The following is a 25,629-nucleotide window of genomic DNA, read 5'->3' as shown; positions in this document are numbered from 1 at the left end:
TAAACGCATCGTGGGCACACAGCCTAAGAATTTGACCCATTATCCCCAGTAAAGAGACTTCTGTTTAAGTTCTTTAGGCTTCTTTATGACTGGGGCTCGGGTGCACAGACTACTACCACCATCATCACCCTCTACCTGGAGGCATTTACTGGAAAAATATTATATTGTGGAGTTTAATTTGAGACGAGAGGACTCTTCTCCTGACAGAAAACTGTCCACAGCGAGATACATTGTATACTGCGAGGAGTGCAGCCCCCTGCCATACACCACATGAGATTACCACACTTGTGCACACTTAAAGGGGTACTCCCATCTCCAAGATCCTATCCCAATATGGAGTAGGTGTAATAATAATAATAATATTAGCAAATACCTTCAATTAGAAATGTAGTATAGTATTTTTGGTTCGCCACTTACCTCATGTGCAGAGCATCGCAGGACCTTAGGTATCCATGGTTATGTCCACTGATAAAATCACAGTTAGTTGGCTAGCTGCTAGTGGTCGTAACCATGGATACCTAAGGTCCTGCGATGCTCTGCACATGGGGTAAGAGAGCTAGCCAACCAAAAATACTATACTACATTTCTAATTGAAGGTATTTGCTAATATTATTATTATTATTATTACACCTACTACATATTGGGATGGGATCTTGGAGATGGGAGGACCCCTTTAGCTGAAAAAAAACGAAAGAAATGAACTGGAATATAAATGAGTGTACATGCAGCATGTAAGAGCGTGTTCACACATGGCCCAAATAGGGTCACCGTGTAATTTTGATCAAAATTAAAGTCAAACTAATAAGAATTGAAAAAATTGGCCTAATCAGAAAGGTGAAAACAGTCTCGTGGGTAAAAGTGTTAATAGGAACCTGTAATTAGGTTTTGGGTTAGAAAGCCACAACTATTTCATTATCTCTCTGGGGTTTTGTGTTTTACCACTTTTCTCCATACACAGGATTACACAATAGTGAGGAAGACACCGGGGGAGGGTGTGACTCCCATCATCCATCTCCAGGAGTCAGGAGGGCGGAGCCCGGACCCCATCACAGAGCCTCCCCCGCACCCCCCGATACATGAGAGGAAGAAGAAGAAGATCCTAGAGCTCAGCAACAAGATGATTGAGCTGCTGAGCGGAGAGGTGACTGCTGGGACATTATACAGGACAGCACTGGAGGATTCTGGGTGATGACCGGAGAGGTGACTGCTGGAACATTATACAGGACAGCACTGGAGGATTCTGGGTGATGACCGGAGAGGTGACTGCTGGGACATTATACAGGACAGCACTGGAGGATTCTGGGTGATGACCGGAGAGGTGACTGCTGGGACATTATACAGGACAGCACTGGAGGATTCTGGGGGATGACCGGAGAGGTTACTGCTGGGACATTATACAGGACGGCACTGGAGGATTCTGGGTGATGACCGGAGAGGTGACTGCTGGGACATTATACAGGATGGCACTGGAGGATTCTGGAGGATGACCGGAGAGGTGACTGCTGGGACATTATACAGGACAGCACTGGAGGATTCTAGGTGATGACAGGAGAGGTGACTGCTGGGACATTATACAGGACAGCACTGGAGGATTCTGGGTGATTACCGGAGAGGTGACTGCTGGGACATTATACAGGACAGTACTGGGGGATGAGCGGAGAGGTGACTGCTGGGACATTATACAGGGCAGCACTGGAGGATTCTGGGTGATGACCGGAGAGATGACTGCTGGGACATTATACAGGACAGCACTGGAGGATTCTGGGGGATGACCGGAGAGGTGACTGCTGGGACATTATACAGGACAGCACTGGAGGATTCTGGGGGATGACCGGAGAGGTGACTGCTGGGACATTATACAGGACAGCACTGGAGGATTCTGGGGGATGACCGGAGAGGTGACTGCTGGGACATTATACAGGACGGCACTGGAGGATTCTGGGTGATGAGCGGAGAGGTGACTGCTGGGACATTATATAGGACGGCACTGGAGTATTCTGGGTGATGACCGGAGAGGTGACTGCTGGGACATTATACAGGACGGCACTGGAGGATTCTGGGTGATGAGCGGAAAGGTGACTGCTGGGACATTATACAGGACGGCACTGGAGGATTCTGGGTGATGAGCGGAGAGGTGACTGCTGGGACATTATACAGGACAGCACTGGAGGATTCTGGGTGATGACTGGAGAGGTGACTGCTGGGACATTATACAGGACAACACTGGAGGATTCTGGGTGATGATCGGAGAGGTGACTGCTGGGAAATTATACAGGACGGCACTGGAGGATTCTGGGTGATGAGCGGAGAGGTGACTGCTGGGACATTATACAGGACAGCACTGGAGGATTCTGGGTGATGACTGGAGAGGTGACTGCTGGGACATTATACAGGACGGCACTGGAGGATTCTGGGTGATGAGCGGAGAGGTGACTGCTGGGACATTATACAGGACAGCACTGGAGGATTCTGGGTGATGACTGGAGAGGTGACTGCTGGGACATTATACAGGACAACACTGGAGGATTCTGGGTGATGATCGGAGAGGTGACTGCTGGGAAATTATACAGGACGGCACTGGAGGATTCTGGGTGATGAGCGGAGAGGTGACTGCTGGGACATTATACAGGACAGCACTGGAGGATTCTGGGTGATGAGCGGAGAGGTGACTGCTGGGACATTATACAGGGCAGCACTGGAGGATTCTGGGTGATGGCGGTGTCGTTGTTGTCAGGTTCCTATAAGGTGTCAGGACGTCGCTGTCTATCTCTCCATGGAGGAGTGGGAGTATCTAGAAGGACACCAGGATCGGTACCAGGAGGTGATGATGGAGGAGCTCCGGCCTCTGACATCACCAGGTGAGAGGAGACTCTTGTTGGCTCCGGTGGATGTGATGACGTCTCTCGGCCTCGTCCTATAATAGATGATTTTTCTCCAGACTTGCTCTGGTTTTCTCTACATTTTCTCACAGCTTTCATTCCCTGATTCTTCTCTTCTGATCTGTGAGTCGCGGTTTCTCCGCTGTCGTCTTCATCAGTCTTGAGTCTTCGTCCTCGGCGGCTTCTTTCAGAATCTTTCACCTTCCTTAGAGCATCGGTCACATTTTGTCTGCAGATTTCCCAATGGAATTTTTCATAAAGTCCCACATTCAATATAACAGCGGATCGTCCTTTGCTTTCCTTATGAGGAGGTCAGAGTTCTCGTTAAGTTCTTTCAGAGCTCGTTGCTCTGATATCATTAGATTATGATATTTCTGTCCTTGAAATTTTGTGTTCCTTTTTAATGTAAGTAGTTCATCTTCAATCATTTCCTAGAAAACATCCAAGACCGGTGGACGAGACTTGACCGGATAGTAATGGAGATTTTTTTTACAACAAACGATTGAAAGTAACTGTCTGTTGTGTTGAATCGCTGGAGTTTTATGATCAAGAAGTAAACCCCGTTCATCAAAAGTTCCAGTTCTATTGGGAACATTATCATGAGAAACTTCTTGTAACGAGTTCTCCATGTTCTCATTCTGTTCATTGACCATGAAATGACAACGCAAAGTGAAAGTTCTCACAAATTTATTCACATCTAATAAAGTTCTATGAACGTCAAACTCAATTGTCGGGGAGAAGGTTAAGCCTTTGGATAGAACTGTAACTTCAGCCTCTGTTAATTACTGTCACTAAAGAGATGAAGCGTTTTCTTCAAAGGCCTAAAAATATATCTTTATTATTAACAAATAAAAAAAAACCATATAGAGGAACACCATATATATTCATATACAAATACAATATATACAAAAAGTGAGGTACAAGTTCAGGAAGAACAATGGTGGTATACCTGGATATAGCACTTGGTGTACTGCACTGCTACATCTAAGGCCCAGACCAAAGGTGAAATTATCCTATTAAGTAAATACGAAATATGGGTCCAATTATATGTTAGAGAGTATACTAATGCGTAAAGGTCCATAGCATACATCACATAAGTAATATATAATATCAGTTATTTATATCATTATAATGAAAAAGTTTCTGACTAGAGAAACACTATCACAAGTAAGCATTATACCTCATAGACATAAAGGATATAGTAATAAACATATAAAGTGATAGGTTCAGTCAGTATGCTGGGCAAAGGTGATACAAATAAGCATCAACAGACCAAGTGCAATAGGACACAATAGATAGACATAATGGTAATGTTACCAGCAGTGCAGGAAACCAGGGACCCAACCAGCAAAGGCTAAACAGACAGCTGCAGGCTGATATTAATAGCCTGGGAATTGGATATTGTCCCCCTCCCAGTGCAAGAACACCAGCACTCAGCTGCCCAAGAATTGGCGCATCCATAAGATGCACCATTTCTGGCGCCTAGCCTCGGCTCTTTCCACTTGCCCTGGTGCGGTGGCGAGTGGGGTAATACTATTGGGGTTGATGTTAGCTTTGTAATGTTTGCCGACATTGAGCCCAGGGGTTAGTAATGGAGAGGTGTCTATAAGGCACCCCTATTACTAACCCCGTAAGTTTAGTTAAAAAAACACACACAAAGCAAAGTCCTTTAATTGAAATGAACACTTCGAGACCCTCTTTTACCCTTTATAAAGATCAAATTAAAATACAAAATAATCCTCACCTGTCCGCAGATAATCCTTATGTGATGCTGTCCCAGCAAAAATCCCCAGCCGTGCTACATCTGGATTGTTTGATGTGACCGCTCAGCAAGCCAGTAGCGTGAGAATGCTCCTGCAGTGTCTAGCGCTGCTCTGACTAAGGTCACCGGAGTTCATAGCCGATGAGCTCTGGTCACCTTACTGACGTCACTGCTCGCTGCACTGACTAGTGTGTCCTGGCTGGCGTGCTGAGCCATCGCTCAACACACCATACAGATGTAGCAGAGCTGGAGTTCGTCACGGGACATCATCAGTATGGATTATCTGCCGACAGTTCAGGATGACTTTGTTTTTTGTTTTTTTTTCTTTGGATATTATTAAATGGGTAAAAGGGTCGGGAAGTGTTTTGTTCAAATAAAGGACTTTGCTCTGTGTGTGTGTTTTTTACTTAAACTGATGGAGGTTAGTAATGTGGGTGTCTTGTAGACGCCTCTCCATTACTAACCTTGGGCTTGAGATCAGCTGACATTACAAAGCTGACATCAACCCCAATATTATTACCCCATTTGCCACTGCACCAGGGAAAGTGGGAAGAGCCGAGGCTAATGGATGCGCCATTTTTTGGGCGGCTGCAGGCTGATGTTATTAGTTTGGGAGGGGGTACAATATGCATGGCCCCTTCCTAGGCTATTAATACCAGCCTGCAGCTGTCTGCCTAGCCTTTTCTGGTTATTAAAAATAGAAGGGGCCCCCACATCATTTTTTTGGGAGGGGGTCACCCCTTGTTAATAACCAGTAAAGGCTACGCAGATGTTAATATTAATCCCCTGGGAAGATCTATGTATATTAATGTTTATTACCCGCTTCCCAGACTATAAGCATCAGCTGTCCTCTTTCCCCCTTTGCTTTTTTTACTTTCAATTCTTTAATTATTAGCTAAATCCATGTACAGCAGCTCCACACGCCCTGCCCTGATGATATATCTCACTGACTCATTTCTATCTTTCTAGATCTATAAAAAATGTTTTATTAGTTAGAAAATTAGCCTGAAATGTCAGAGAATGACCGTCTGTAAAAGCTGATGTTATAAACGCATTTGATACGGATGTCATACAGATGCGAGACAGGTGAGAGAAGTCGCATCGTACTCACAAGACAATCATCCTACTGTTCAGGAATATCCGACCAATTTTATTTCAGCCGATGAGTGCGATCCCTTAAATGCGACATGTTAGTAACGGCTGATTGACATCAAACTGGCCATAGATATAAGTATTGGGGAGCAGGACTGCAGACTTAAAATGCAAAAGGGGAGAAAGGAGGAAACTTAAAATTGGTTTTGTAAATTTTGTTTGAAAAATAAGAAATTGCTGATTAAACTTTTACCAAAAATAATAAATATGATGTGAAGTAGACATGTGGTAAATGTTAGTTATACCATACAAAATAGTTAATACATATCTGGTTTAAAGGCATAAAAATTAAAAGTCCAACATTTTTTTTGTAAAATTTTCGATATTTTCATAAATAAACGCAAAAAAAATGCCAAATCCTAAATTTACCACTAACATGAAGCACAATGTGTCACGAAAAAACAGTTTCAGAATCAGCGGGATCCGATGAAGCTCCAGAGTTATTACCTCCATAAAGTGACAGTGCTCAGAATTGTAAAACATTGGCCCGGTCAGGAAGGTGAAAACAGACGCGAGAGTGACGGGGTTAAAGGGATGTTTGTTCAGAAGAATATGTATTATGGAGCTTTTCTGTGGAGTCAGACCAGACAATCTCTCCTTGGCTCCCCGTGTGCATCAGTAAGCGCCCATGACCCCGGTGCCGGCTCTCTAGTTGTCCTTTCTACACATTGATAGGTACTAACCGCTGTGTACCGGGTGCTCCCCACAACACCGTCCTTCCGGGTTCTGTGACTTCATCCGTCAGGCGTACATGTGCCCTTTTTTCCTCCTTCAGAGACAAACGCAGATCTTTTTGCGCACTTGCTGCCTATTTTAGTGTTTATATCGAGGCGGATGTTGAGAGTTATCTCCATTTAAAGAAGAATAAGAAAGCGGTAACCCGTCTTTTAATAGAACGGAAGGTTCTCTCCTCTTAGTGATCCCAGAGGATCCTGTCCAGGAGGGAGGCCGTGTCCTCATGGTGACATCATGAGATCTCAAAATACAATCACTGGTAAATGGTAACCGTCCTTCCCCCAATCTCCATAACGGTGAATTAGGAGAGAAGAAACCAATGGATGGAAATGTGGAGCTTTCTCCAGCTCCTCTGTGGTTCCATCCCTGGAAACGAAACTTGGAGAAGTTGTGTTTCTTAGTACGGCTGCTCCATCTGACTGACGAGGGTCTTCTCTGTCCCTCTCCTCAGGGTCCTCATCCTCCGAGTGCAGAGCAGAGAGCATTAGGCTTTGGCCTCGCTGATTATCACTTCATACTTGAGGCCACAATGTGCTGGGACCTCTGTACCGGTGGTGAGGACCACAACAATGTAATTTATTCCCTGATACATAACCATAGAATTACTAGTTCTGAGAGACGAGTCTCATATATAGACAGATACACGGCAGGTCATGTATTCAGTCTGTGTGTCTCCACAGATGGATCCAGGAGGAGAAATCCACCAGAGAGATGTTCCCGTCCTCTGTATTCACAGGACTGCCCAGAGGAGAATCACAACATCCCGGAGGATCATCAGGTAGATGACACTGAAGTCCCCACAACATCGGACCATGAAGTGATGGGACCTGAGCTCATCTTACATTTTTATTTTTAGGGTGAAGATCTGGTTGATATTAAGGTTGAGGTTATACATGGAGCACAAGAGGCGATCGCAATATGGGCCGATCAGCAGGGTGAGGAGGGAGACTGTCATGTCTGTTCTGTGGTCACCTACTACTACTCCCATAATTTCATCATAACATGTGTGGTAGATCGCTCACACGGAGGTAGACACAGGTACACTGTTTCTTTAAAAACTTCTCGTTGGTTTATTGAAATGCAGCATAAACCAACACTGAGTCCATAAAAGAAATCACGGCCCTTTGGCCAAAAAGTTCTCGTTGGTTTATTAAAATGCAGCATAAACCAACACTGAGTCCATAAAAGAAATCACGGCCCTTTGGCCAAAACAGGAAACAAAGCAAAATGGTAACACAAAAGCACAGTCTTTGTGATAGCAGGGATCCACCTGCTGAGAGTTCAGCAACTCCACTTGGTTCAAGAAAAACAAACACAAGATCCTCTCTGGAGCTAGCTTCTCCAGACACTGAACACTGAATGCCTCAGTAGGACTTGTATTTAAATCAAAGACCACACTCTGAGATGGAGATATGGTGAATGACCTCCCACCCTTCACAATGATCATTCACAAAAAACACTCCCTTTTAACATGGAAGTTTAACCTCTTTAAGCAAATAGCATGTTGGAGCAAATTTCATGGTTTCAATTCACAGAAGCTAATAGCCTCCATGAAATATATCTTCCCTCTATCACTTTACCAGTGACTTTGCCACACATGACACAATCTATTCCGTCACTGTGTGTTTCCTACAGATGGATTCAGGAGGAGAAATCCACCAGAGAGATATCCACGTCCTCTGTATTCCCAGGACTGTCCAGAGGAGAATCACAATGTCACGGAGAGTCATCAGGTAGACTGTGCTGAGCCCTGTACCGGATCTGTATATAGGGGACATTTCTGATTGAGGTCATAGATGTCACAGATTTTCGTGGTTTCTTGTATTGTGCTGATTGTTACATCTGATATATCAGGAGGAAGATCCAACTAGGAATAAAGTGAAGGACGAGACAGAAGAAGAAGCGATGACGGGGGGGGATCAGCCGTGTGTGAGTGACGGGAAGGAGGAGATTCCAGTAGATGTTTCCACAGGTATGTAATAATGACCGGCGTGTGATCATGATGATGACCGGCGTGTGATGATGATGATGACCGGTGTGTGATATTGTATGAAGTCTCCGGTGCAGTGAAGCTTTATCTGCTGTCCTCATCACAGCAGAAGCGTCCGGTGATGGCGCGGCTGCTCCTGTAGAGTCCGGCTGTGCACTGATGAATAACGGGGCCGCCTTCACACCTCTTCTTTATGATTAGGAATCACGTATTAGTTTTCCTTCACCTTCTATAATATTCCTTCCATCCTTTACGTCCATATTTTCCTTACACAAGTCCCTGCTTCCATATAAATGACTGAGCCTGTGTTCCAGGTTATGAATCTCCCTGTCCTATGGATCTCGGTGATGTAGCAGCCACTGCCTGGTGCTGACGAGTGACGACACATGTCACATGTAGAGTCGTCCTACCTGTCGCCTCTGTTTGCCTCCCACTGCCTCCTACACTGAGGCCGGCGTTCTGGTCCCTCCTCATCCAGGCCGACCGCCCGGTGGCATGAAGACCCCTATGGTAAGTCAGTAAGTGCCATGCTATGGAGGTGTGGGTCAGACATACTGCTGTCGTCCCTCTGCCACTATGGAGGCCATCTTGGATGTCGGAGGACCAGAACACAGGTCTTAGTCAGAGACAAGCGGAGGACACCAGGTAGGTGACAGTACATGACAGTTGTTTAGTCCTCTGTGCCGGGTGGGGAATTGCTTCATCATAAAAGGGATTAGGAGCTCATATCTACAAACAGCTGCCATGGCCGCATCTAGAGTTGTCGTTATCTGACATCATGTTGGTTTTTGAGATCTAGTTCAACCAACGTATAAACATGGAGACTAAATACTACCCAGAGGGGGCGCCCTTTACCATGCACGGATTATATCCCCTGTCAGCGTCTCATTTATGGTGAATCTTGTAATATGGAGAGGTTCACTATATGGAGAATAGTATTGGGCCACACGCATTAATCACTGCAGTCTGGCTTCTCCTTCAGGCCCTGTTGTCCCCCCGGTGTATAACATCCAGCCCTGTCCCACCCCCCAGTATATAACATGTGGCTCCTCGGTATGTATTGGTTACAATTTCAACTACTGGGTGTATAGATCCTGGGGGGCATACTCAGGGGGTGATATGTGCAGGAGAGGCCAGATGTTATACAGGGGTTATATTCACAATAACCAGGGTGTACTTTATTATAAGAGCACATTGTGATTTTGGGAACGTCCCTTTAGAAGAATCTTCACTCTCGGTCTCTCCAGACAAACAAGATGTCGTCTAGGAATCGTCCCCCCATCTGAGCCTCTAACGTGAATAAATAATTCTCTTTCCAACAGTGAAATACATAAATTACCAAAAGAAGGTAAGAAGACGTCCTCATCCAGGTTCCGAAAGTTTTACGTTTTTTTGTTTTTGTTTTTTACCAATAAATTGGATGAAATTCTTTTTCCGACAAGAATTGTTACCAAAGAAAGAAACTGCTGCTCAGATTCCCGGCCGTTCCTCCGACATTTATGAATGACATGATAACTGGGTGTCACCGTTCTCCATACATGTGTCCCCACACTTCTCACACTCAGCGCTGATTGGACAATGTAGGGGAACAATGGTAACGCCCAGTTGTCAGTATTTCCTTACATTTATAGGGTGAATAGCAGGAGAACTGCGCAGCTTAGTGACCAATAACATTATGACTCCGGAAATGAGAGGAGGAAAAATAAAAAAATCAATAAAATAATGTATCTGTAAGGCCGATAATGGGGGAAATGATTTACAGATAAAATGACCAAACTGTTAGAACCTTGCTCTTAGGTTTTTTCCTTTGCTGGTCACATGACCTTGTTGGTCTATTTAATCCTGCTCCGCCCTTCTGGCTTTGCTGGACTTCATTGTATATCTACTTTCTAGCTAGCCTGTGCTCTGTGTCTTGCTCTGTTAGTTTGCTTGGTCTACGGACCTCTATGTTCTATATATTTTGTTTGTTTGTCTGTCTGCTACTATTTCTGTTAGGAGGTGTCCCATATTCCTCCCAGTCCTTAGTACTTGTAGGGATTCCTTCCCCACATCTATAGGTCTCCGTACAGACTAGCTTAGGACTTTAGCAGGTCTGATCGCAGGATCAGGTCCCCTGTTACATCGTAGGGATTAAGCTGAGTTCTATTGCAGGGACAGATCTCCTCTCTTTCCTTAGCTCTGGTAGCAGAACATATCACAAACAACTTACAATCCTAGAATGTTCTGGTTGGAGGGGATCACCTCCAGGGTCCCCGTATCCAGCCCCCTGCTCAATGCAGGACTCACCATCTCAGACAGATGTCTGTCCGGCCTCTGTTGGATTGTTTCTTCCATTCTTGATGGTTTATTTCTCATTACTGACCTCGCTGTATGAGGAGCTTTTTTGTGGGGGATGAGTTGTTTTTCTCATCTTGTTACTTTATCATCTTTATTCTGCTGTTATTTTTTAGAATTTTTCTCTCTTCATGAGCTGCACAAGTTGAGTGATAAAACGACCGTCCACCCTGAGACTGAGAAGCGACTATACGGTTATCATATATAGACTCCCTTCCTTGTGTCCTCCATCTGCCTCCTGTAACGGTGAACCGATGGAGGAAACCTGGCCGTTCCTAATAATAAGGCGCTTACACACAGTCTCCATACAGCCGGTCCCAGAGGTTTCCCGGCTTCCATCTTTTCACCACTGTACAGTGATCTGGACTTACAGCACAGACACCGGGGCTGCTCCACATAGTAGTGCTGGCTGGTAGAGCGAGCTGGCAGAAGAAGGTCGACATGTCAGATCTGACCCAAAGATGGCAGGTGCTAGACAATCAAGAAGCGGGACGAGGTCAGAATCAGGAAGACGAGTAACAATGGTCCTGTAGATGGAGGCCTAAGTCATCCCGGGGTATTATGGAAGCCAGACAAGGTTACCAAAAACAAACAGGAGCAATGAAAGCAGGTGCAGAATACATCTGTAACTGGTGACGCCCCGCAGACTGCTGGGAGATTAATAGGATGTGGCGCTGCCCCATAGGTCACAACACAGGAAGGCAGGGGAGGGTGGGGTAGACGTACTACTGCACTCCCCATACCACTGCACTGGCCGTCCTGGAAGCCGGGGGAAGAGACCACCGATCTGAGCTGAGGGGGCAGCGGAGGGCAGAGGACCCCATAGGGGACTGTACAGGGAAATGTGTAGTGTTCAGTCCCGGGGTGGAGGGTCGCTGTAACTGCGGTAATACAACTGATCCAAGCCAATAACAATATATTTATTTCATTTTCTTTTAGGACTTTTCTACAATAAATACTTTGTTTCTTTTCAGACATTTTTGTGTTGCCAAATCCTGGCGGCCATAAACCATAAGCGATGTATTGTTACATGGTGACAGTATTCCTCATTGTTCCCATATAATAGACACAACGTCCTGATCAGTCTTTATTACACAAGAATAAGAGGAATAAACTTCATGAATTGTAAGAATAGACGAGATGGAAATGGGAAACTTTGTCCCCGGAGTCTCCACAGAAATCTGCGTATTTCTTCTTCCGTCTCAGGATTCTCGGTTCCGGGGTAAAATCTCTATTCAGTTAGGAAACATTGTTCCATCACTGAGATCGGAGGTGACGGCCGCTCCTGATAAGATTCTGTGTAGGGGGAGGGGAGAGGAGGGCGGGGCTAGAGGCCGAGCTCCTCCCATCTACATGGACTCTGACCAGTAGTGACCGTCCTCTCCTATCTCAGTAATGGGACGCGTACACCCGGCGTCAGAGGCTCAATGCAGTGAGGAGGAGAAGCCACGCGCATGCGGTAGGTTTGTCATGTTCTCAAGCCCCCAAAGCCGTGATGACATGCTAAGTGGGACGACTACTCTGGGGTCACGAGCGCCTCATCGACAAGTCAAAGGCCTCATTTACATATCATAAACTTTAGAAATACAATACTTTTTCTAAAGATCTGTTTGTGTGTTTAATGTAATAGAGATGTTAGACGGAGAGTTTATATCTGCAGACACAGCTGCTGCGGGTTCTGGGGGCACAGGGAACGGACAGTTTCCCTTTAAACATAATTTTTAAGGACATATATTTAGTGTTTTGGGCAGGGGCGGATGTATCACATGTGCAGTAGGTTCAGCTGCATATAGACCAAGTAATGTAGGGAGGCTCCAGGGGATAAGGAGGCTCTGTGGTGTAGGGAGGCTCCAGGGGATAAGGAGGATCCATGGTGTAGGGAGGCTCCAGGGCATAAGCAGGCTCTGTGGTGTAGGGAGGCTGCAGGGGATAAGGAGGATCCATGGTGTAGGGAGGCTCCAGGGGATGATAAGGATCGGTGGCGTAGGGAGGCTCCAGGGGATAAGGAGGATCCGTGGTGTACGGAGGCTCCAGGGGATAAGGAGGATCCGTGGTGTAGGGAGGCTCCAGGGGATAAGGAGGATCCGTGGTGTAGGGAGGCTCCAGGGGATAAGGATGATTCGTGGTGTAGGGAGGCTCCAGGGGATAAGGATGATTCGTGGTCTAGGGAGGCTCCAGGGGATAAGGAGGATGCATGGTGTAGGGAGGCTCCAGGGGATAAGGAGGAACCGCAGTGTAGGGAGGCTCCAGGGGATGATGAGGATCCTTGGTGTAGGCAGGCTCCAGGGGATGATGAGGATCCTTGGTGTAGGCAGGCTCCAGGGGATGATGAGGATCCGTGGTGTAGGGAGGCTCCAGGGGATGATGAGGATCCGTGGTGTAGGGAGGCTCCAGGGGATAAGGAGGATCCATGGTGTAGGGAGGCTCCAGGGGATAAGCAGGCTCTGTGGTGTAGGAAGGCTCCAGGGGATAAGCAGGCTCTGTGGTGTAGGGAGGCTCCAGGGGATAAGGAGGATCCGTGGTGTAGGGAGGCTCCAGGGAATGATGAGGATCCGTGGCGTAGGGAGGCTCCAGGGGATAAGGAGGATCCGTGGTGTAGGGAGGCTCCAGGGGATAAGGAGGATCCGTGGTGTAGGGAGGCTCCAGGGGATAAGGAGGATCCGTGGTGTAGGGAGGCTCCAGGGGATAAGCATGATTCGTGGTGTAGGGAGGCTCCAGGGGATAAGGATGATTCGTGGTCTAGGGAGGCTCCAGGGGATAAGGAGGATCCATGGTGTAGGGAGGCTCCAGGGGATAAGGAGGATCCGTGGTGTAGGGAGGCTCCAGGGGATGATGAGGATCCTTGGTGTAGGGAGGCTGCAGGGGATGATGAGGATCCGTGGTGTAGGGAGGCTCCAGGGGATAAGGAGGATCCGTGGTGTAGGGAGGCTCCAGGGGATAAGGAGGATCCGTGGTGTAGGGAGGCTCCAGGGGATAAGGATGATTCGTGGTGTAGGGAGGCTCCAGGGGATAAGGATGATTCGTGGTCTAGGGAGGCTCCAGGGGATAAGGAGGATCCATGGTGTAGGGAGGCTCCAGGGGATAAGGAGGATCCGTAGTGTAGGGAGGCTCCAGGGGATGATGAGGATCCTTGGTGTAGGGAGGCTCCAGGGGATGATGAGGATCCGTGGTGTAGGGAGGCTCCAGGGGATGATGAGGATCCGTGGTGTAGGGAGGCTCCAGGGGATAAGGAGGATCCGTGGTGTAGAGAGGCTCCAGGGGATAAGGAGGATCCATGGTGTGGGGAGGCTCCAGGGGATAAACAGGCTCTGTGGTGTAGGGAGGCTCCGGGGGATAAGCAGGCTCTGTGGTGTAGGGAGGCTCCAGGGGATAAGGAGGATCCGTGGTGTAGGGAGGCTCCAGGGGATAAGGAGGATCCGTGGTGTAGAGAGGCTCCAGGGGATAAGGAGGATCCATGGTGTAGGGAGGCTCCAGGGGATAAACAGGCTCTGTGGTGTAGGGAGGCTCCAGGGGATAAGGAGGATCTGTGGTGTAGGGAGGCTCCAGGGGATAAGGATGATCCGTGGTGTAGGGAGGCTCCAGGGGATAAATAGGCTCTGTGGTGTAGGGAGGCTCCAGGGGATAAGGAGGATCCGTGGGGTAGGGAGGCTCCAGGGGATAAGGAGGATCCGTGGTGTAGGGAGGCTCCAGGGGATAAACAGGCTCTGTGGTTTAGGGAGGCTCCAGGGGGTAAGGAGGATCCGTGGGGTAGGGAGGCTCCAGGGGATAAGGAGGATCCGTAGTGTAGGGAGGCTCCAGGGGATAAACAGGCTCTGTGGTGTAGGGAGGCTCCAGGGGGTAAGGAGGATCCATGGTGTAGGGAGGCTCCATGGGATAAGGAGGCTCTGTGGTGTAGGGAGGCTCCAGGGGATAAGGAGGATCTGTGGTGTAGGGAGGCTCCATGGGATAAGGAGGCTCTGTGGTGTAGGGAGGCTCCAGGGGATAAGGAGGCTCTGTAGTGTAGGGAGGCTCCAGGGGATAAGCAGGCTCTGTGGTGTAGGGAGGCTCCAGGGAATAAGCAGGCTCTATGGTGTAGGGAGGCTCCGGGGGATAAGCAGGCTCTGTGGTGTAGGGAGGCTCCAGGGGATAATCAGACTCCGTGGTGTAGGGAGGCTCCAGAGGATAAGGAGGATCCGTGGTGTAGGGAAGCTCCAGGGGATAAGGAGGATCCGTGGTGTAGGGAGGCTCCAGGGGATAAGCAGGCTCTGTGGTGTAGGGAGGCTCCAGGGGATAAGCAGGCTCTGTGGTGTAGGGAGGCTCCAGGGGATAAGCAGACTCCGTGGTGTAGGGAGGCTCCAGAGGATGAGGAGGATCCATGGTGTAGGGAGGCTCCAGGGGATAAGCAGGGTCCGTGGTGTAGTGAGGCTCCAGGGAATAAGCAGGCTCTGTGGTGTAGGGAGGCTCCAGGGGGTAAGGAGGATCCATGGTGTAGGGAGGCTTCAGGGGATGATGAGGATCCATGGTGTAGGGAGGCTCCAGGGGATGATGAGGATCCGTGGTGTAGGGAGGTTCCAGGGGATGATGAGGATCCATGGTGTAGGGATGCTCCAGGGGATGATGAGGATCCGTGGTGTAGGGAGGCTCCAGCGGATAAGGAGGATCCGTGGTGTAGGGAGGCTCCAGGGGATAAGGAGGCTCCGTGGTGTAGGGACGCTCCAGGGGATAAGGAGGATCTGTGGTGTAGGGAGGCTCCAGGGGATAAGCAGGCTCTGTGGTGTAAGGAGGCTCCAGGGGGTAAGGAGGATCCATGGTGTAGGGAGGCTCCAGGGGATGATGAGGATCCGTGGTGTAGGGAGGCTCCAGGGGATGATGAGGATCCGTGGTGTAGGGAGACTCCAGGGGATAAGGAGGATCCGTGGTGTAGGGAGGCTCCAGGGGATAAGGAGGATCCGTGGTGTAGGGAGGCTCCAGGGGACAAGGAGGGTCCGTGGTGTAGGGAGGCTCCAGGGGATAAGGAGGATCTGTGGTGTAGGGAGGCTCCAGGGGATAAGGAGGATCCGTGGGGTAGGGAGGCTCCAGGGGATAAGGAGGATCCGTTGTGTAGGGAGGCTCCAGGGGATAAACAGGCTCTGTGGTGTAGGGAGGCTCCAGGGGGTAAGGAGGATCCGTGGGGTAGGGAGGCTCCAGGGGATAAGGAGGATCCGTAGTGTAGGGAGGCTCCAGGGGATAAACAGGCTCTGTGGTGTAGGGAGGCTCCAGGGGGTAAGGAGGATCCATGGTGTAGGGAGGCTCCATGGGATAAGGAGGCTCTGTGGTGTAGGGAGGCTCCAGGGGATAAGGAGGATCCGTGGTGTAGGGAGGCTCCATGGGATAAGGAGGCTCTGTGGTGTAGGGAGGCTCCAGGGGATAAGGAGGCTCTGTAGTGTAGGGAGGCTCCAGGGGATAAGCAGGCTCTGTGGTGTAGGGAGGCTCCGGGGGATAAGCAGGCTCTGTGGTGTAGGGAGGCTCCAGGGGATAAGCAGACTCCGTGGTGTAGGGAGGCTCCAGAGGATAAGGAGGATCCGTGGTGTAGGGAAGCTCCAGGGGATAAGGAGGATCCGTGGTGTAGGGAGGCTCCAGGGGATAAGCAGGCTCTGTGGTGTAGGGAGGCTCCAGGGGATAAGCAGGCTCTGTGGTGTAGGGAGGCTCCAGGGGATAAGCAGACTCCGTGGTGTAGGGAGGCTCCAGAGGATAAGGAGGATCCATGGTGTAGGGAGGCTCCAGGGGATAAGCAGGGTCCGTGGTGTAGTGAGGCTCCAGGGAATAAGCAGGCTCTGTGGTGTAGGGAGGCTCCAGGGGGTAAGGAGGATCCATGGTGTAGGGAGGCTTCAGGGGATGATGAGGATCCATGGTGTAGGGAGGCTCCAGGGGATGATGAGGATCCGTGGTGTAGGGAGGCTCCAGGGGATGATGAGGATCCATGGTGTAGGGATGCTCCAGGGGATGATGAGGATCCGTGGTGTAGGGAGGCTCCAGCGGATAAGGAGGATCCGTGGTGTAGGGAGGCTCCAGGGGATAAGGAGGCTCCGTGGTGTAGGGACGCTCCAGGGGATAAAGAGGATCTGTGGTGTAGGGAGGCTCTAGGGGATAAGCATGCTCTGTGGTGTAAGGAGGCTCCAGGGGGTAAGGAGGATCCATGGTGTAGGGAGGCTCCAGGGGATGATGAGGATCCGTGGTGTAGGGTGGCTCCAGGGGATGATGAGGATCCGTGGTGTAGGGAGACTCCAGGGGATAAGGAGGATCCGTGGTGTAGGGAGGCTCTAGGGGATAAGGAGGATCCGTGGTGTAGGGAGGCTCCAGGGGATAAGGAGGGTCCGTGGTGTAGGGAGGCTCCAGGGGATAAGGAGGATCTGTGGTGTAGGGAGGCTCCAGGGGATAAGCAGGCTCTGTGGTGTAGGGAGGCTCCAGGGGATAAGCAGGCTCTGTGGTGTAGGGAGGCTCCAGGGGATAAGCAGGCTCTGTGGTGTAGGGAGGCTCCAGGAGATAAGGAGGATCCGTAGTGTAGGGAGGCTCCAGGGGATGATGAGGATCCTTGGTGTAGGGAGGCTCCAGGGGATGATGAGGATCCGTGGTGTAGGGAGGCTCCAGGGGATGATGAGGATCCATGGTGTAGGGAGGCTCCAGCGGATAAGGAGGATCCGTGGTGTAGGGAGGTTCCAGGGGATAAGGAGGATCCGTGGTGTAGGGAGGCTCCAGGGGATGATGAGGATCCGTGGTGTAGGGAGGCTCCAGGGGATAAGCAGGCTCCGTGGTGTAGGGAGGCTCCAGGGGATGATGAGGATCCGTGGTGTAGGGAGGCTCCAGGGGATAAGGAGGATCCGTGGTGTAGGCAGGCTCCAGGGGATGATGAGGATCCATGGTGTAGGGAGGCTCCAGGGGGTAAGGAGGATCCGTGGTGTAGGGAGGCTCCAGGGGATAAGAAGGATCCGTGGTGTAGGGAGGCTCCAGGGGATAAGAAGGATCCGTGGTGTAGGGTGGTTAATGGAATAAGGAGGCTCCAGAGGGGACATGGAGGCCCATTTGCACTACAGGTTGCTCACATACTGGAATCGTTGCACTTTCTGCCACTGTAGATTTTTCTTCTCAGACATTGGGAGAAGGACTCCCCTGGGTCCGGTAATTAGGATTTAACCCTGTAATATGATTTTGGTGCTATTTCATTCTTCTAAGGGTTCGTATCATGTCCTTAGTAGGGTTCAGCGAGTATGTTCTGTCCGAGTATGGTCGGACCGAGCTCCAAGTATTTACAGCAGCTCGGTGATAAGGTTAGATCGCTCCCGTGTGTATGATTTGCAACTGTTTGACAGTTTTATTACATGGGAGGAATGTGTAAGAAATAGACATTCCTCACATGTAATAAAGCTGTCAAACAGTCGCAAATCAAGCGATTCAACCATATCACCGAGCAGCTATAAATACTCGGAGCTCGGCCCGAGCATATTCGCCAAAAGGGTTAATAGAACATACTCGCTCAACACTAGTCCTTAGGCATACTGTGGACATGATTACGGTGGCCACCTTTATGAAGCCCACCTTCGTGATTAGACAATCTCATTTGCATGCAGTAATAAAAGATTAAAACTCCATTGTTAATTGTGTGGACACTTTTCTACACTGAGGGCATGATAGGAAGCTTGAGAGAGTGAAATGGCACTGGTGGTACATTAAGGGGGTAAATCCTGATGACAGGTTCCCTTTAAGAACTGTCTATTTGCTGTCTAGTCTCTGCCACCCCTGACTTGTGCCAATGTCACCAGTTTATAAGTGTTATTCACTTTATCCGTCATTGTGTTAATGTTATGGCATGTAGTTGTCTTCCTTATTACCGGTACTTTCACTGACGAGGGTCTTCATTGTGAGATCCAGAAAATACATTCAGAAATCTCTTTTGTGTTGTAGATTAGATGTGATTTTTTTTCTATCTTTCATCCTGATAGGAAATCCTTGTGGGAATAAAGGTTTATCACTAAATTGTAAAAAAGAAGATATCAGGAAGCACTCTAATGGAGAAAACCTCATCACCCTTCCTGCACCTCCTGGACTTTACAGCACTTCACCTTCTTATAATCCTCCTGATCATGAGGAATCATCTCCTGAGCAATCTCACATTGTTACCACAATTCCAGGTGACACAGTGGATACAAGACTTCAGTGTGACAAGCAACTTACTAAAAGCTCAGCTCAGACACAAAGAAAACACAAAGGAGAAAAGCCATACTCCTGTTCAGAATGTGGGAAATGCTTTACAAAGAAATATAATCTTATTACACATCAGAGAAGTCACACAGGAGAGAAGCCATATTCATGTACAGAATGTGGGAAATGCTTTACAGATAAAGGGAATCTTATTACACATCAGAGAATTCACACAGGAGAGAAGCCGTATTCATGTTCAGAATGTGGGAAATGCTTTACATATAAATCAAGATTTATTACACATCAGAGAATTCACACAGGAGAAAAAACATTTTCATGTTCAGTATGTGGGAAATGCTTTACAGATAAAAGGACTCTTATTAGACATCAGAAAACTCACACAGGAGAGAAGCCATATTCCTGTTCAGAATGTGGGAAATGCTTTACATATAAATCAAATTGTGTTATACATGAGAGAATTCACACAGGAGAAAAGACATTTTTATGTTCAGTATGTGGGAAATGCTTTATTGATAAAAAGACTCTTATTAGACATCAGAAAACTCACACAGGAGAGAAGCCATATTCCTGTTCAGAATGTGGGAAATGCTTTACAGAGAAATCAAAATGTGTTAGACATGAGAGAATTCACACAGGAGAAAAGCCATTTTCATGTTTGGAATGTGGGAAGTTCTTCACGGAAAAAGGGAGTCTTATTATACATCAGAGAATTCACACAGGAGAGACTCCATATTCATGTTCAGAATGTGGGAAATGCTTTACAGATAAAGGGACTCTTATTAGACATCAGAAAACTCACACAGGAGAGAAGCCATATTCCTGTTCAGAATGTGGGAAATGCTTTACAGAGAAATCAAAATGTGTTAGACATGAGAGAATTCACACAGGAGAAAAGCCATTTTCATGTTTGGAATGTGGGAAGTCCTTCACAGATAAACGGAGTCTTGTGATGCACGAGAGAAGTCACACTGGGGAGAAGCCGTATTCATGTTCACTATGTGGGAAATCTTTTGTAAATAAATCGTATCTTGTTAGACATGAGGGAAGTCATACAGGAAAGAAACTGTAATCATGTACACTGTGTGTTTTAAAATTTTTTAAAAAATTGCTCAGAATAATGAGTACACTTCCTTTGATAAGTAAGATTGTCATTAATATCTCACTGAATACCAGAACAATTTCTAAAATTTTCCTTTCCCCCATGACCAGCGCCACACGAGAGAGGGAATTCACCCAATAAGGACAGGAAGCGTACTGAATAAGAGGGCTGCACCTCTACCCCGCATCATTTTGGTTTCCTGTCCATGAGGGAACCTGAAGCTGAAGAATCAGGAGAGGAAAGTTAAAGGAGAAACTTACCCAGGCCTTGCCTGGAAGAAAGGCTCCTTGTCTATAGTGCCGGTGTCGGGTCCTGGAAGCGCCACCGCTGGTCACTTGAGGGCTCATGTAGATGCGAGCGCTGAAGTTCTTTTGGATGCCTGCTGGCCCCAACAATGTCCCAGGCTTGCGCATGTGCAGGAGGCCCTGGTATTGGTGTGCCCTGATGAAGAGCATGCCGGAGACTTCTGACCTGAAGTGTTGGATTTCACTTCCAGGGGGTCTGGGGAAGGCATGTACAAGGGGGTGGGGGAGTTGCTGTGGCTGGTCCCTCTTTTAAAATCAAGCCTGACTGCCAAAAGAGTGGCTTTTCTCTGGCTCTCCTTCCCCATGTGATATGGAGGAACGGCAGTGCCAGGATCAGAGTTCACGCAGCAATGGCAGTCTCATGAGTTGCAGAAGTGACAGTACCACCAACCACGAATAATGGTGTGATTTGATCCAGCCTCTGAATCTGGTACATTATTAAATTCCAGAATGCTGACTGATCTTTGTGAAATTTCACCATGGTAATTAAGTCCCTTTTTCTTGTCTCTAATTACTAGGAACGACTTAAGAAATGTGGCACAAAAGAATAAGGAGTGAACCCTTTGTAGGGATAAGTTACCTGACTTGTGGCAGAAAAGACTCTGTGCAGATTGTATACAGAAAACCGCATGTGAAGAATCCACTAACTTCATGGATTTGAGATCCGTGATCAGGGCACAAGTTAAGAATTCCCTTGAGACCCTTATTCATAAAAAAAGGAATAGAAAGGGAAGGAAAGGGTCCAAAAAACTATCACCTGATTTAGATGAATCTATAAAGTCGGAAGGTGAATGTGGATTGGATTCTTGTTCCTTTTCATTCTTTAATGGCGATACAGGGGGTAGGCCATGCTATCCTATAAAAGTCGCAGATAGGTTGATTAAGGCTGTGAGAGCTACCATGGGCATCTCGGATGCTACGGCCCCCAAATCCATACAAGAGTTCATGTTTTGTAGATTAGAGAAAAAAAAAAGAGACGCATATTTCTAATTAATGAAAAGATTCAGGCTCTCATTAAGAGAAAAAACGAAGAGAAAGGGTTCACTACCATCATCTTCTAAGAGAAGATACCAAAACAAGACTCATGGAATAAGATCCCAAAGATAGACGTAGCAGTGGCCAATTCATCCAAAAAATCTACCTTGCCTTTTGAGGATGTGGATATTCTGAAAGACCATCTGGATAGAAAGGCCGATGGTTACTTAAGACACACCTGGGAGTCCTCGGTGGGTGCCCTGAAGCCAGCGGTCTCTACGACCTGTACAGCCAGATCTATGATTATCTGGTTGCAACAACTAGAAGGTCAACCGAAGGATAATGTCCCAAGGGAAAAGATCGTGGCTGATGCAGGGAGCATCAGCTTTTATTGCAGATGCCTCAACAGACTCAGTGAGGCTGGCAGCCAGGTTAGCGGGCCTCTTTATTGCCACTCATAGGGCGCTATGGGTAAAAAGTTGGCCTGGGGATGTCCAGTCAAAGACCAAACTGTGTTCAATCCCATGTGATGGGGGCTTTCTTTTTGGTCAAGTTCTGGATGACATCTTGGACAAAGCTGGAGATAAAAAGAAAGGATTCCCCAGTTTGTCTATCCCAGAATACAGGAGTACCTTTTGGAATAGAAGATACGGCCGGAAAAGACCTCCTAGGATCAGGGAAAATAGGAAGTCAGAAGACTAAAAAAAAGGTTTCTTGTTTGGGGGGCCGCCTTCAGGTGGAAGGAAGTCTTCCCAGTGATGTCATTCCCCCGGAAGGAGGAATGCTTTCCCTCTTCCTCCATGCGTACAAATAAAATTCATCCCATGTCTGGATTCTAGGGATAGTGGAAGCAGACCTAAAATTGGAATTCCAGACTATCCTTCCACCCCTGCAAACCTTCATGGTGACACCTCTCCGAAGATCTTCCAAGCAATAGTTAGTCCTGGAGGCAGAGTTTTTGGTCCTCTTGGAGGTACCCATAGAAGAATAAGGAAAGGGATTATATTCCCCCCTTTTCTTGATAAAGAAGCTGGATGGCACTTTCAGAGATATAGTAAATTTGAGAGGTCTGAACAGATTTCTGGTATATCAACCCTTCAAGATGAAGTCAAAACAATCGGCTGTAAAACTTCTGTTTCTAGGTTGCTACATCGTGAGGACCTGCGCCGCGGTCAGCTGACTGTGACACGGGTGCCACGTGATGCCGACGGCGCCCCGCCTATCATGACACGGTATGCATCATCAAAGGTCCTCAAACCTATCGATCAGACTATAGACATCCGGTTTTTTACACACGTGGTGATTGGCGTGGGCACATTTAAAAGGGATCACATTGACACTGACACATACCCCCTGACGAAGGTTCGCCGAAACACGCGTTGGGGTAGATGTACACGTGGTGATCACGCTTCAAAAGTTTGGAAATTTCAAGACTGCTGCATCCCTCTGCAAGACAGCTCACAATTTTGGACATTTCAGAGCCCGTCAAAACTCTCTTCTGACTCATTTTGCCAAAGGAAAGGACGTTGCCTAATAATTAAGCACACCTTATATAGGGTGTTGATGTCATTAGTCAACACCCCTCCTCATTACAGAGATGCACATCACCAGATTTACTTAATTGGTAGTTGGCTCTCAATAATATGCAGCTTGGAGTAGGACAACATGTATAAAAAGTATCATGTGATCAAAATACTCATTTGCCTAATAATTCTGAACACAGTGTATATTCAATAAAGATTTATATATTTTTTACATCTAAGTAATGTTTATGGGCTTTATGTCGCTATTTTTTCCTTGGTCATTTTTCTCAGTTGTTTTTGCGATGCCCTCTCGTTAATCATCCATGAGTCTCCCCGTTGTGGTGGTGTATTAGCTGCGTGATTATGCGGACTCTTCTGTGGTATGTCTTAATGAGAAAAGATGCATACTACCATGTTTCAATCCATGCAGAAGCTGAAAAATTCCCGAGAGTGGCCCTATCCATAAACTAGAGAATCAGACATTTTCAGTTCAGGGCCCCGGCCTTTTGGTCTGTCCATGGCTCCGAGAGTATTTACAAAGATCATAGTGGAGATGACAGCGAATCTTTGTGAACAGAACACCCTAATAATTCCATACTTAGACTATTTCCTGATGGTAGGCAGATCACTAGAACCCTGCATACAGGGATGGTGGATCGGCACTCCGTTAGCGTGGTGCACGTGGAGTAGAATATGCAGAAAGGAAGTAATTCCCGGCACTCACGTATTCAGTGAATAATTGCTCACTAGATCGCTCACTCAGCTGCACACGGAGGTAGACACAGGTACGCTTTCTTTATATCTCTGGTTGGTTTATTAGAATGTGGCATAAACCAACATTGAGTCAATGAAAATAAAACAGCCCTTTGGGCAAAACGGGAAAACAAAAAAATAAATTGGTCACGCAAAACACAGTCCTTGTGTTAGCAGGGGTCCACCTGCTCAGAGTCTAGCAACTCCACAAGGTTCAGGTCAGCTCAACACTAACATGTCTGGAGTTTGCCTCCCCAGACTTACTGAACAAGTAATGCCTCAGCAGACCTTGTATTTAGACCCCAGACCGCACCTTCAGGTGGAGATATGGAGAACAACCTCCCGCCCGCTCTATGGTTGTTCTTATAAAGACATACATTTTACAAGTGGTGACTTAACCCTTCTCAGCAAATGATATGCTGAAGGAAACTTAACGGCTTTATTTCACTAAAGCTAATGGCCTCAGGAAAACATATCTCCCCTCCAGCACTTTACCAGTGACTTTGTCACATCTTTTATTTCATTGCCAATTCCAGTGGACATTTCAGCCCGTCCCAGGCTTTTTTCAGCAATACAGTCATCATACAATCACTAGTTTATAAAGGATTACACCTCAGAAGTGACATCAGATGTAAAACAAAAAACCGCCTACCCGATATAATTCTTCATGCATGAATCCCGTATAACATAATTTATTTTTTATTTTATGTATTTTTTGAATTATTATATTATTCACGGCTACGTAGACATTGTTGCATTAAATATAATTAACCAAAGCTATATTGAGGAATCATATGCTATACAGAAGGTTTATTCCTTAGAATATTATAGTGTATCAAATCTATTCTATTAGTTATTTTTAAATTAATCCTCTATTAGATTTATTTCTATTCAATTTACTAATATGAAGTTGAAACATGATTATCTCATTATATTATTATTATTATTATTATATTATACGTAAATTATCTTATGAAAATAACTTCCACTTGGACTGTGTCGAGTATCATCATTGAAATTACATCAAGTAGGGATTCATCAATATTAAATCAGCGCAACAATGTTGTCTAAAACAAAGAAATACCGTATTTTTCAGACTATAAGATGCACCTAGGTTTTAGAGGAAGAAAGAAAATGTAAGCAAAAAATGTGGTCATGATGCCCTGTTAAGGGGGAGGGGGTCTGCTGCTGACACTGTTATAGGGGTAATGTCCCCCAATTCTGTTAATATTCCCCATCCTGGTCTGTATGGCCCCCTCCTTCCTCTTATACGTGGCCCTCATCACCATCCTGATATGCATGGCACCCCTCATCCCCATCCTGGTCTGCATGGCACCCAAATCCCCCATCTTTGTATACTTGGCACCCCAATCTCCTATCCTGGTATGCATGGCACCCCTTGATCCCCATCCTGATATGCTAGGCACCCCTCATCCTGGTAGGCATGGCACCCCTCATCCTGGTATGCATGGTTCCCCTCATCTTGGTATGCATGGCACCCCTCATCCCTCTTCTTGGTATGCATGACACCCCTCATCCTGGTATGCATGGCACCCCTCATCCTGGTATGCATGGCACCCCTCATCCTATTTAATAGATTCCCCTTGTCCACTTTTACTCATCCCCAGTCCCTATCTATTTGCCTTATCCCCCACCATATTTAATTAACCCCTGTCCATAATTAATTGATTGATTCCCCAGACCACAATTAATTGTTTCCCCAGTCCATATTTATTGATATTATTGATACTTATTGATCCCCAGTCCTTAGTTAATTGACCCACCGTCCATACCTATTTATTTGCTTTACCCCCCATCCTATTTAATTAAACCCCCTGTCCATAATTAATTGATTGATTCCCTAGTCCACAATTAATTATTTCCCCAGTCCATACTTATTGATCCCAGTCCATAGTTAATTGACACACCATCCATACTTAATTAATC

At 47.2% G+C, this 25,629-nt stretch overlaps 1 protein-coding gene across 1 annotated transcript; it reads left to right on the top strand.

Annotated features, from left to right (window-relative positions):
• Positions 1–5,716: 5,716 nt before the first annotated feature.
• On the top strand, positions 5,717–24,123 carry LOC141220397 (uncharacterized). Its single transcript, XM_073666324.1, has 6 exons — positions 5,717–5,727; positions 6,611–6,668; positions 7,385–7,463; positions 8,164–8,261; positions 8,383–8,500; positions 18,808–24,123. The coding sequence occupies exons 1-6, from the start codon at positions 5,717–5,719 to the stop codon at positions 20,094–20,096; spliced, it is 1,653 nt and encodes a 550-aa protein (XP_073522425.1). The 3' UTR covers positions 20,097–24,123.
• The last annotated feature ends 1,506 nt before the right edge of the window (positions 24,124–25,629 follow it).

The sequence above is a fragment of the Phyllobates terribilis genome, unplaced genomic scaffold (assembly GCF_046119375.1).
Source record: "Phyllobates terribilis strain yellow unplaced genomic scaffold, ASM4611937v1 Scaffold_291__1_contigs__length_2406647, whole genome shotgun sequence".
Lineage (NCBI taxonomy): Eukaryota > Metazoa > Chordata > Amphibia > Anura > Dendrobatidae > Phyllobates > Phyllobates terribilis.
This window is presented reverse-complemented; position numbering and strand designations above follow the sequence as displayed.

Bases quoted from the DNA above. Each gene is read 5' to 3' on its own strand.
- LOC141220397 (XM_073666324.1), top strand. The intron at 6,669-7,384 runs GTAACCCGTCTT...TTTTATTTTTAG, and splicing joins TAAAGAAGAATAAGAAAGCG to GGTGAAGATCTGGTTGATAT. The intron at 8,262-8,382 runs GTAGACTGTGCT...CTGATATATCAG, and splicing joins ATGTCACGGAGAGTCATCAG to GAGGAAGATCCAACTAGGAA.